Raw genomic sequence first — 13544 nt, forward strand, 5'->3', positions numbered from 1 at the left:
AACAGAAAGCCCCATGATGGCGGTGGGGTTACAGTATGGGCAGGCATAAGCTACAGACAATGAACACAACTGCATTTTATCGATGGCAATTTTAATGCACAGAAGCACCTTTAAGAAATCCTGAGGCCCATTGTTGTGCCAGTCATCCTCCCCAATTACCTCATGTTTCAGCATGATAATGCATGGCCCCATGTCGCAAAGATCCGTACATAATTCCTGGATGCGGAAAATGTCCCAGTTCTTCAAATGGCCTGCATACTCAGACATGTCACCCATTGAGCACGTTGGAATGCTCTGGATTGTTGTTTAACGACAGTGTTTTCCAGTTTCCGACAATATCCAGCAACTTCGCACAGCCATTGAAGAGAAGTGGGACAACATTCCACAGGCCACAATCAACAGACTGATCAATTTTATACAAAGGAGATGTGTCACGCTGCATGAGGCAAATGTTGGTCACACCGGTTTTCTGATCCTCACACTTACCTTAAAAAAAAAGATGCATATCTGTATTCCCAGTCATGCGAAATCCATACATTAAAGCCTAATGAATTTATTTAAATTGACTCAAAGAATTCACATTATAAACACTCCCCAGATAACCTGAAATTAAATATTGAAGAGAAGTGGGACAACACATTCTCATTTGCAGCAACAACCTGGGGAATAGTTACAGGGGAGTGGAGGGGGATTAATGAGCCAATTGTAAACTGGGGATTATTAGGTGACTGTGATGGTTTGAGGGACAGATTGGGAATTTAGCCAGGACACCAGGGTTAACACCCCTACTCGTACGATAAGTGCCATGGGATCTTAAATGACCTCCGAGTCAGGACACCCGTTTAACGTCCCATCCGAAAGACGGCACCCTACACAGGGCAGTGTCCCCAATCACTGCCCTGGGGCATTGGGATATTTCTTTAGACAAGAGGAAAGAGTGCCTCCTACTGACCCTCCAACAACACTTCCAGCAGCATCTGGTCTCCCATCGAGGAACTGACCAGAACCAACCCCGCTTAGCTTCAGAAGCAAGCCAGCAGTGGTATGCAGGGTGGTATGCTGCTGGCAAGTAGAGTGGTATGCAGTAGAGTGGTGTCATCAAGTAGAGGGAAAGACTAGATGAAGGCCATCACAGTATAATGGCGAGAGGAATGGATGGACTCAATATTCTTCCTGACACTTTAGGATTAGCCCAGATCTTAGGTCAGTTTTGTGTTTTCCCCCAACAGGTCAAGGTTAGGATTTGGGAATCAGAGACTTCCTGACCCTGGTCACTTACTGGTTCCTGTCCATGAAATAGTTCCTGTGAGAGGTGAAGCCTTTGTGGTGGCCCCCTTTCTCTGTCTCCAGACTGCGGTTGCAGGAGCGGATGATCTGCAGGATGTTACTGACCGTGGCCTCCTTCACGTGGCTGTGCAGTCCGTCTGGCCCCGCCCTCTGCAGGAAGTGATCCTGCCCGCCGTAGTCCGTCACAAACTACACAAAGAGAAACACTGAACCTGTTACTGTAGTAATAACTGCTACTACACAGGTATAACAGCAATTAAATGTATAGTGTACATAGCCAAACTGTTTATATAGTCAAACTGCTTGTTTTGGAAAAGCCATCAAAGTATTCAGACCCCTATACCTTTTTTCACATTGTTACGTTACAGCCTTATTCTAAAATTAACATTTTTATTTTTTATCAACACACACACAATAAATCAATGACAAAGCGAAAACAGTATCCGGAAGACCCATCAAAGCGGTGTTCAAAGCTTTAAGGTGTTAGCAGGTGTTGTCAGTACACCTAGCTTTATTCAGCCACTCTGCTGCAAGCCTGGGCCTGGCCCACTTTACCTCTGGCAAGTCATGCGGTGAGTGGCGCAGGCTGATAATGCTGGCTGCTCCATCCAATGCGTCATTCAGCTCTTTGAGGAAGACGCCACAGAAGGGCACCACCTTGCACCCTGGGATGTTAAGTGCCACCTTCCTGTACTCGGACAAAGACTTGTGCTGCGCCATGGCATCTTTCAGGCTGCGCATGGTCTCAATGTCTGACTGGTCCATGAACTGCCACATTTTCAGCACTTTACGAGACCTGGAGCAGAGAATAATTCCACATTGATCTAACCACATCTTAACTTCTCTGGGATATGTGGGACGCTAGTGAAATTGCAAGTGAAATTGCTAATTATGTTAAGTCAGCACCTAGCCACAGAAAAACATACAGCCATTTTCCAACCAAGGAGATGTGTCACAAAACTCAGAAATAGCGTTATAAATATTCACTTACCTTTGATGATCTTCATCAGAATGCACCCCCAGGAATCCCAGTTCCACAATAAATGTTTGATTTGTTCAATAAAGTCCATCATTTATGTCCAAATACCTCCTTTTTGTTCACGCGTTTAGTTCACAAATCCAAACTCACGAGGCGTGGGCAAGTCCAGACGAAAAGTCCAAAAGGTTTTATTACAGTTCGTAGAAACATGTCAAACGATGTATAGAATCAATCTTTAGCATGTTTTTATCATAAATCTTCCCTAATGTCAACCGGACAATTCCTGTCTGAACGCAGCTACCGCTCACGGCCGCGCACATAATTTAGCTCATGGCATTCTGCAAGACACCTGACTCAAACAGCTCTCATTCTCTCCCCCTTCCCAGTTGAAACCTGAAACAAGGTTCTAAAAACTGTTGACATCTAGTGAAAGCCTTAGGAAGTGCAATATGACCTCATGTATACTTGATAGGCAAAAAACTACAAACCTCAGATTTCCCACTTCCTGGTTGGATTTTTTTCTCAGGTTTTTGCCTGCCATATGAGTTCTGTTATACTCACAGACATCATTCAAACAGTTTTAGAAACTTCAGTGTTTTCTATCCAAATATAATAATAATATGCATATTCAAGCTTTTGGGCCTGAGTAGCAGGCAGTTTACTCTGGGCACCTTACCTTATTCAAACTACTCAATACTGCCCCCCAGTACCAAAGAAGTTTACTACATTGTTTTTGTACATTGTAGAAGACACTTATCCAGAAAGACTTTCAATAGCTGCGTTCTGAATATGACAATTTACAGATACTGTAGGAAGACTAAGCTAGATGTGTAATAAATGTATATGTACTATAGTGTTGTCAGTCATAAATACCGTAGTCCAGCCAGGAACTCCATGACAGCGTTGTAGTTGCCCATGTTCCAGCAGCACTTGGCTACATGGACCAGGTAGGAGAACATCTCTCTCTTCTTCTCCATGGTACCCGCAGTCAGGATTAACCAGGTCACCCACAAGCTCACCTATTAGATGCAGCAAATCTCAGTTAGAACATGGACCCCACAAGCTCACCTCAGAAGCACCTCTGTGTTAAAACAGACTACTTCATGACCTGCCAATGATCTGTAAAAGCCAGGCTGCACTTCAAGTCCCTACATAGTGCACTACCTTTATTAGGGTCCATAGGGCTCTAGTCTAATGTAGTGCACTATATGGGGAATAAGGTGCCATTTCGGACATAACCCTAGAGTGAAAGACCATGGACGAGGACTAGTGTTTCTCACTGCGCAGGTTAATGTTCTACACAGCATGATTTATGATGAACCAAGGTGAACTCCTTGAAACAGAAATAAGCCTAAATTCAACCCAGGTTTCACTGTCACCATCTCCAACATAATACGAAAAGATGCTGGTAGTTGGCGCCACAACAAGTCATGAAACTCCTGATTGCACCAGGTCTTGTTTGTTTCACTAGCACATAAATCCAACACAATAGTAGGCCTAAAGCAAAAGCTATATCGGCTTTATCCAAGTGCTGGCAGAAACCGTGGCCTGGACATAACAGTTGGCGCAAATATTTGCCAGCTGTCATGTTGTAGCTAACCACCCCCCCACCCCCTGAAACGATGATGGTTAGATAAACAGTTCCACAGGCAGGACCCTGATTCGGATTGTAATGGTACATGTATTTGTACCATTCTGTACAGGGACCTCAGTTTACAATAAAAATATATTTCCAACAAAAACACTAGGTCTGCATTGCAGTCCTATGCCTAGAGTAAATAAACATAGCAGGCTATTCCATTAAACTAGAGCTCACGTGCACCTCGTCAACAAAATCGAAACCCTAATTGGCGCATTTCAAACTGTCCTTTTGTGAGGCGCAGCCAGGAACAAGTTTTGTAGGACTATGACGCCGAGTGGTGGGGGGCTTCCCAGTAGATTATTTGAGTGGTGGGGGGCTTCCCAGCAAATTACAACCGATGGACAGAAAGTTCTGGATAAAATGAAAACAGCATGTCGCCATGCTCATCAAGAATAGCCTATGCAGCTGCCAACACCTCAAATATGTTGACACAGTTATGAGTCTTTCTATAAACTAGGGTGCCAGCGAGCATCTGTTTGGAGCTGTTACAATACAAGTCATAATCATTTTCCTTTTTTAAGTGAATAAGTATAGGACATCAATGGGAAACATGGGTACATTCAAAATAATACAAACTGAGCAATCAGGAGAGAAGGGCCTTGGTCAAGGAGGTGACCAAGAACCCAATGTTCACTCTGATAGAGCGGCAGAGTTCGGTTCTCCCATCTTTAAAGCACTCCACCAATCAGGCATTTAGGGTAGAGTCCTGTCCCCGCATGCAGCATATGTCTGGATTTCTAAGACGTGAATATGATACAAATCTTAGAACAACTAAAGTTCCCAAAACTCTAAATCTAGCAAATAGGACCTTTTTCAAATTATCACTTTTAAGCTCAACATAGCCACTTCATACACGCACTCGATCCGTAATGGGAAACATATCCTTTCTATTTCATTCAGCTAAGTTCAATTACATTAATCATACAATAAAATAAAAGCATACATTGTCAGCTAAATGAAAAAGCCTACAGCCTATGGCATGGAGTATAGCCAGATAACATAGGCCTACAACTCATTCTGTTCTTCTGAAATACATTTCCTTTATATCATAATGTTTCTTCAGACCCGACTCGAATAAATAATGGATTTATTGTGATGTGTACAGCCGTGGCCAAAAGTTGAGAATGTCACAAATATTAATTTTCAAAGTCTGCTGCCTCAGTTTGTATGATTGCAGTTTGCATATACTCCAGAATGCTATGAAGAGTGATCAGATGAATTGCAATTAATTGCAAAGTCCCTCTTTGCATTGCAAATGAACTGAATCCACAAAACAACATTTCCACTGCATTTCAGCCCTGCCACAAAAGGACCAGCTGACATGTCAGTGATTCTCTCGTTAACACAGGTGTGAGTGTTGACGAGGACAAGGCTGGAGATCACTCTGTCATGCTGATTGAGTTCGAATAACAGACTGGAAGCTTCAAAAGGAGGGTGGTGCTTGGAATCATTGTTCTCCCTCTGTCAGCCATGGTTACCTGCAAGGAAACACGTGCCGTCATCATTGCTTTGCACAAAAAGGGCCTCACAGGCAAGGATATTGCTGCCAGTAAGGTCACACATAAATCAACCATTTATTGGATCATCAAGAAGGAGAGCAGTTAAATTGTTGTGAGGAAGGTTTCAGGGCGCCCAAGAAAGTCCAGCAAGAGCCAGAACCATCTCCTAAAGTTGATTCAGCTGCGGGATTGAGGCACCACCACTACAGAGCTTGCTCAGGAATGGCAGCAGGCAGGTGTGAGTGCATCTGCACGCACAGTAAGGCGAAGACTTTTGGAGGATGGCCTGGTGTCAAGAAGCGCAGCAAAGAAGCCACTTCGGGACAGACTGATATTCTGCAAAATGTACAGGGATTGGACTGCTGAGGCCTGGGGTAAAGTCATTTTCTCTGATGAATCCACTTTCAGATTGTTTGGGCATTCGGAAAAAAAGCTTGTCCGGAGAAGACAAGGTTGAGCACTACCATCAGTTCTGTGTCATGCCAACAGTAAAGCATCCTGAGACCACTCGTGTATGGGGTTGCTTCTCAGCCAAGGGAGTGGGCTCACTCACAATTTTGCCTAAGAACACAGCCATGAATAAAGAATGGTACCAACATATCCTCAGAGAGCAACTTCTCCCAACCATCCAGGAACAGTTTGGTGACGAACAATGCCTTTTCCAGCATGATGGAGCACCTTGGCATAAGGCAAAAGTGATAAGGGAATTTATATGTTTAAAGTAATGACTAAAGAATTCCACCCTGAAATGTAATTATTAGACTATGTGAAATGTATTAGCATAATTAGACTCTAATCCAATAATATAAGGGTGAGAAATGTGTGACTGAGAAAACGGAGGACAATTGAACTATACATGACCTGACCTGGTTGGAACTTACGACAGGAAAGAGGCCCTGTCAAGGCCCCTCTAACCTAGGGAGGAAGGGAACGGCATGGAACTGCCAGCTTGGTAGAATAGTGATAAACGAGGAATGTGAACTGTGGAAAATGATACAGCCCACCTACTGTTTTTATGTATATGGGGGAGTTAGAAAGACTGCTCACATCTTGGTGGACTTTAGAACGTTCTCTGAATAAAGCTTACGAACCTTTTGCAAAATCTGAGTCTTTGCCTAATTATTATTAAACCCAGGGCCTTACAAACCTCGGGGATTGGTCAAAGCTTAAATAATTGTTAAGTTATCATCATCGGTATTGAAAATTCTCGTAACACTTAAGTGGTTTGGGGAACAAAACATCGATATTTTGGGTCCATGGCAAGGAAACTCCCCAGACCTGAATCCCATTGAGAACTTGTGGTAAATCCTCAAGGAGGTGGATAGACAAACAAAACCCACAAATCCTGACAAACTCCAAGCATTGATTATGCAAGAATGGGCTGCCAGTAGTCAGGATGTGTCCCAGAAGTTAATTGACAGCATGCCAGGACAGATTGCAGAGGTCTTGAAAAAGAAGTGTCAACACAGCAAATAATGACTCTTTGCATCAACTTCATGTAATTGTTAATAAAAGCCTTTGACACTTATGAAAAGCTTGTAATTATACTTCACTATTCCATAACATGTGAAAAAAATATCTAGACACAGAAGCAGCAAACTGTCATTCTCAAAACTTTTGGCCATGACTGTATATTGATTTAATATACCTTTAAATGGAGGATGTTCCAAAGGGCCACATCAGCAGCTTGTATGCATGGAGGCCTGGAGATGCTAAACATGTTAAATGTTAATTAATGGTCAAATACCATGAGACAGGCAGATTTTTGCATGACAGTAACCGCCACAGCCCTAATGAAAGTCAAAAGATACAGAGTGGGTGTGATACTGCATGCGCTTGAACAACAGCCAAAGTGCTGGAATTATTGTTGAGCTGGAGAATTGACAGAACATTTTGGTGTCTATTGTTACTGCGGTCAAGATAATTAGCCAATGTCCTGGACAACATTATGTCAAGATTCCTGAGGTAAGATTATGGTCAGTGTACATTTAGATAATTTGTTTTCTTGATTAAAATGGGGCAAATCGGGAACATGAAAATGGCTTGTGTATTTGTTTTTGAATTGAAATAGAACACACTGAAAATGGCTTATTTGTTTTTGCACAACAAACAAAAAAAACAAAAAAAGGATGGGGCTAAATGCAGAATGCCTGTCATTGGTTAACCCTTTGACGCATACCATCACATATTTGTGATCATTGTTGAGAGGTCCCTGCAGCGTACCATCACAAATAAGTGATTGGTACAGTATCAACAGAACGTATGATGCAACAAAACGCATCTAAACAGCATTGTTGTCTGAAAAGCATCTAAACAATGTTTTTGTACTGATGGGAGATAAGTCTTCAGAACTTTATTCCACCTTTTATTGTAAAAGATAAAACGCAAACTTTATCATCCAAACATCACACGGAACACATCCAAACTCATTCCATAAACCAGTCTAAATAACATGTTGCGCTGACAAAAAAACAAAACATGGGTTAGCGACGTAACATCTAGACTAGTTTACAATGTACCACATCTCTGGTGCGCACAAGGGATGAATGTAATAATGTTTGGAAAAGAGATGTGCATAAGCTAAGCTGACAGTAGCTAAATTCTTTATGATGGCAGCCATGTTTGTTTATGTTAGACAAGCAAAAACTCCCTGATCACAGAATGCCATTCACTATAAGACACAAATATACAAAGTCAAAGATGGCTGTCCCATTGCCTGAAAAATATTTACTTAGTTTAGCCACTTTCCAGCATATTAAAATCTTCAATGTACTTGTTACAGTGCATACAAGAACCAGAGCAAATCACTTGACAAGTTGTTAACTGTTTTTGACAAATCACAAGGAAAATATAATGTTATCACCTCACAGATCATCACACTAAATACAAGCCTACTGCCTAGCCTAACTGCAGCATGAAAGCTAAACAGGGATGAAACCATTTTAGGGGGTTTTTCAATTTCATGTGGGGTAAAAAAAAAATGGGGGAAGGCATCGAGACCATTTTAGGGGGTTTTTCAATTCCATGTGGGGTAAAAAAAAAAATGGGGGAAGGCATCGAGGGGGGATATGATGCAGGAAATATTATGATGGGAGATTTATGAATAAATGGGGGGCAAACAAAAGTTAAATAAAAATAAAACCCCTGGAAAGGAGAGTCTGAGCTGGCAACCCTTAGGTACCATAGTTACAATCTGATGCCGCGTTCAAAACAACAGGGAACTCAGAAATCTCCAACTCAAGACAACTGGGAACGCGGAAAAAAACGAGCTCCTACTGGTAAAAATATTTTTGATCCCTCAACAAAATGCAAATTAATTACTTAAAAATCATACAATGTGATTTACTGGATTTTTGTTTTAGATTCAATCTCTCACAGTTGAAGTGTACCTATGATAATATTTAGACCTGTACATGTTTTGTAAGTCGGAAAACCTGCAAAATCGGCAGTGTATCAAATACTTGTTCTCCCCACTGCATATACAGTGGGGCAAAAAAGTATTTAGTCAGCCACCAATTGTGCAAGTTCTCCCACTTAAAAAGATGAGGCCTGTAATTTTCATAGGTACACTTCAACTATGACAGACAAAATGAGACAAAAAATCCAGAAAATCACATTGTAGGCAACATGAAGTCCTATGAGTGTCATCTGATGAAGATCAAAGGTTAGTGATTCATTTTCGCTCTATTTCTGCTTTTTGTGACTCCTCTCTTTGGCTGGAAAAATGGCTGTGTTTTTCTGTGACTAGGTGCTGACCTAACAATCGTTTGGTGTGCTTTCGTCGTAAAGCCTTTTTGAAATCGGACACAATAAGTTTCTTTAAAATGGTGTAAAACACTTGTATGTTTGAGGAATTTTAATTATGGGATTTCTGTTGTTTTGAATTTGATGCCCTGCAATTTCACTGGCTGTTGTCGAGGTGGGACGCTACCGTCCCACTTGTGCCAGAGAGGTTAAAACACATTTAGCATCTCCTGGCTTCCAGACATGATACCACTGATGCAGAACTTTGGAACATCTACATTTAAAAAAGTATATTAAATAATATATTAATTAATATAATACATAATTAAGTAATATAGCCTATACCATCACAATAAATCCATTATTGATTTTAGACAGTTCTAAAGAAACACGATATGAAGAAAAAAAAGGTAGTCTATTTCAGAAGAACAGAATAGCATACTCTGCGTTGTCCTAATGTTAGGCCCTGATCTGGCTATGCCATATGGCTGTGGGCGACACTAGTTCATTTAGCAAACAAAATTATCTTTGAATTCCGTGGCATTATTTTACAGTATGAAGAATACAATTGAAAATAGCTGAATAAAATATAACAAATATTTTCTCCAAACGATTGAGGCAGTGCACACATGCGGTGATTCTATGTTGAGCAGTTAACAAAGAAACAGGTACACCTATGCTTAATTTAGATTTATGTAACTTTAGATGTGATACAAATGTTGGACTATTTGTTTAGATTTTTTTATACATTCTAAGGCTGCATGATGCGACGAATGATAGTTTGAAAAAAGGAGCATGAAAGCCATTAGCTCTGCTTTGTTTTTTTGCACAAGTACTATTGGGAAAATCTATCATCCTGAGGAAGCACTTCTCCAACATGGTGACCTCGGATGTCACCTACTAAGGAAATGGCGTCTATAACAGCATTTGCAACATTTAAATGCAACTAGTCATTTATAAAAAGCAAACTATTATTGTGGTTTTTGAACTATAATTTGTTAACAAGCATGACAGCTGTACTTTTAGTTTATGGTTGACACAAGTCCAAATCACATGAACGCATCCAACTGGTATTTATGGCTTCACAACTGGTAAATTCCACCTGCTACAAAGTTACAAACGCAGCATCAGATCTGGATCAATGGCATTTAATTTTCCGGCTGTACCGAAACGGTACCTAAAAACTGCAATACGTACCAAACTGTGGGTTTGGAGAACTGGGGGTGCAGTTTGATTTCCTCCAGAGAAAACACTTCAGAGACACTAAATAAAGTTACAACCCCATTACAGACATCACCCACCCATCCATCCTCCTCCCTCGTTTCCAGGAACGACCGTCACTGAGAGACGGTACCAAAGTGATAGAGAAGCGAAAACATTCCTCTTCTGTTTGCAGTACATGAGATAGCTGTAATGTCCGTTTGGATTCAAACAAGTTATGTTTCTCAGCGTTATAAACCGTTTTGGCGGTGGACTTGAAAGCACTGGTAGGCCAAGGTAGATTAGAGGCAGGCACATACTTTGCAGAGCAGCTGATATTCTAGATATCGATGGGAGGATGGGAGTTGTGCTAAGTCAGTATTAAATGGTGGGAGATCGGTGGTGATCTAAAATAGGCTCTAGCTGTTATGTGGTGTCCCTTTGATAATAACACAGGGGTTACATCAGAATGACAACCTATAATCGACTGGACTGAAAACCAAGCGGCACTTTGATTTACAGTACATCATATTGGCATCATTTGATCAGTGAATAAAAACCTACACAATGCACTTACAAACTTGATTAATTTGTTGTGTGCGCTATTGCATTATTAGGTTTCTGTTTTCCCATAATGGAACTATTACATATTCAAGGTTGACAGACTTATTACAAACTCACCATTGGAGCATATTGTGTTAGTCAGAAATAACCACTCCAGACAGCTACTACAGGCTCAAACGGTCCAATAACTTCCCCTTCTGCTCCAGTTTGGGAAACTAGGACACAGCAGGTAACCCAGCACACAGTGAGTCCATCTCATCATGCTGTGGAGGTTGTCAGACCTGTTCTCTATTGGGAAGAGTCACTCATTTGATTCGAGCTCTGCCACATGCCCAAAAATGGTCAGGATGCACATTTGGGGAATTTAATTTTTTACTCCCTCTACTTTGTTCACTTAATGAAAGCCAGCTGATGTTAAGGCAAGCAACCTAAAGATGACATTTCCACTCGGTACTCCGTGCTTGGGACTGACCTCAGATACGTTTTTCGTAGTTGTTTATTCTCAAAGTCAATCAGCGTAGAGAATAGCTCAAAGGGCTCAGTTTAGTGTAATCACCACTAGTATGAGAAAAACTGTCATAATAAGATACACTATAGCACGAGGTGGTCATTTCTACAAAAAAAATATAACTAACATTACAGTCAAGTGAGAACCTTGATAATCTAGTACAAGAGTGATCACAAATCTTGGTCCCGGAGAGCAACAATGTGCGCAGGCTTTTGTTCTAGCCCATCACTAACACACATGACCCAACTTCATTAACCATCAAGACCTTCATTATTTGAATCCCATCCATTAGATATTTAGGACAAGGATTGTTATTGACCACTCAAAGCATAGTAACATTAGCAGATCCTCTCTACAAAAGTCTCACCTCATTGAATCGTGTGACCAGGTCCTCCACAGAGTTCCTCTGTGTCTGCGTGGGCAAGGCCGGGCCCGCCAGCGAGGCCTCGAGGCTGGGGTGCAGGTGCTTGCTACAGTCAGGGCTGCCCAGGTCCCTAGTGAGGAAGCAGAGGTAGTCCAGGGGTGAGATGCGTCGGTACAGCTGCCGCTCCTGCTCCGTCAGGATCCGAGCAATCTCCTCGGGGAACTGGATCAGGTGGCACAGCTCGGCCAGCTCCTTGCTGATGCCCATCATGTTGGGCGGAAGGGCGCTCAACACTGACATGCTGCACATCTGACGCTCTGAGAGACAGACAGATGTACATAGTCAACTAAAAATGTTAACTTCAATGTCAAGGTAATATTAAACATGGTGATAAGACAGTGGTGTTCATTTTTTCATAACACAAACATGTCTTAAACTCCGTAGTTCAGACATCAAACTTCAGTGCTCTCAGAATCCCACATTTCTAGTACCTACTGAGTCTACCCTTGCACAGTTCACATTCTGCTGCCTTAAATTTCAATCTAAAAAGGGATTCAATTGTGATTAATTCTCCATTGATCTACACATCCATTTGCAAAAGTAGTAGTTCTTGTGATTTAAGAAAAACTTTCCTTGTAAGGCCCCTTTGGACCAATGAATGTCAAACAATGATTGAACCTTAGACACACCAATGAGCTTTAAAAAGCATGTCTAGAAAACATTTTTAGACAGGCGTAGATCAGGGGAGATTAAGAAATAATTTGTTAACACGGAATATCCCTTTAAGTATGGTCCAGTATTGTAATTCCTCTATGGATGGTGGGTTCCCACTTGGGCTCCCAAGTGGCACAGTGGTCTAAGGCACTACATCTCAGTGCTAGAGGCGTCACTAGACGCCCTGGTTCGAATTCTGATGGTATCACAACCGGCCGTGATTGGGAGTCCCATAGGGCGGCGCACAATTGGCCCAGCATCGCCCGGGTTTGGCCAGTGTAATCCATCATTGTCCCCCCCTTGAGCTAACGTGCACTAATGTGACTAGCATGAGGTTGTAAGTAACAAGAACATATCCCAGGACATAGACATATCTGATATGGGCAGAAAGATTAGCAAGAATTTAAGCTAACTGCAATGTACAATTTACAGTAGCTGTTAGTGAAATAATACCATGATATTGTTGAGGAGAGTGCACAGTTATGAACTTGAAAATGTATTAATCAACCAATTTGGCACATTTGGCCAGACTTGATACAACATTTTGAACAGAAATACAATGGTTCATTGGATCAGTCTAAAACTTGGCACATGCACTAGTGGCCAAAATCTAAACTACACCTAAACTGGAATAATGCATTGTGGCCTTTCTCCTGCATTTCAAAAGATGGAGAAAAAAATATTTGCATTATATTTTACCATATATAATGTGTTATATTATCCTACATTAATTTTATAATGTGTTTCCATTCAAATGTTATCAAGAATATGCATATCCTTGCTTCCGGTCCTGAGCTACAGGCAAGTTCGATTTGGGCATGTAATTTTATGTGAAAATTGGGTCTGACTTGCCTAGTTAAATAAAGTTTAACTTGAACAAAAAAATCTAAATCACACAAACACCGCAAATATCTGGCCATCCTTCCGCACTGAGCTGGGAGGGGGAAAAAATGGAAACTGCTCAGGGAAATTTTGTTTTTCTTCCATTGGCCTACACACAATACCCCATAATGTCAAAGTGGCCTTTTTCTAAATGTTTACAA

The 13544-nt window shown here is 41.4% G+C and overlaps 1 protein-coding gene across 1 annotated transcript in view; it reads right to left on the reverse strand.

The window, feature by feature from the left end:
- The window catches only part of plce1 (phospholipase C, epsilon 1), a 57898-nt gene that overhangs the window by 30724 nt on the left and 13630 nt on the right, over positions 1-13544 (reverse strand). The window contains exons 3-6 of the mRNA XM_064952909.1: positions 11791-12104; positions 3140-3285; positions 1843-2083; positions 1280-1476 (exon numbers count right to left, since the gene is read on the reverse strand). Of these exons, the coding sequence (XP_064808981.1) occupies positions 1280-1476; positions 1843-2083; positions 3140-3285; positions 11791-12104 (898 nt within the window). The remainder of the gene's footprint in view (positions 1-1279; positions 1477-1842; positions 2084-3139; positions 3286-11790; positions 12105-13544) is intronic.

This window comes from Oncorhynchus masou, chromosome 31, assembly GCF_036934945.1.
Source record: "Oncorhynchus masou masou isolate Uvic2021 chromosome 31, UVic_Omas_1.1, whole genome shotgun sequence".
In the NCBI taxonomy this organism is placed as follows: domain Eukaryota; kingdom Metazoa; phylum Chordata; class Actinopteri; order Salmoniformes; family Salmonidae; genus Oncorhynchus; species Oncorhynchus masou.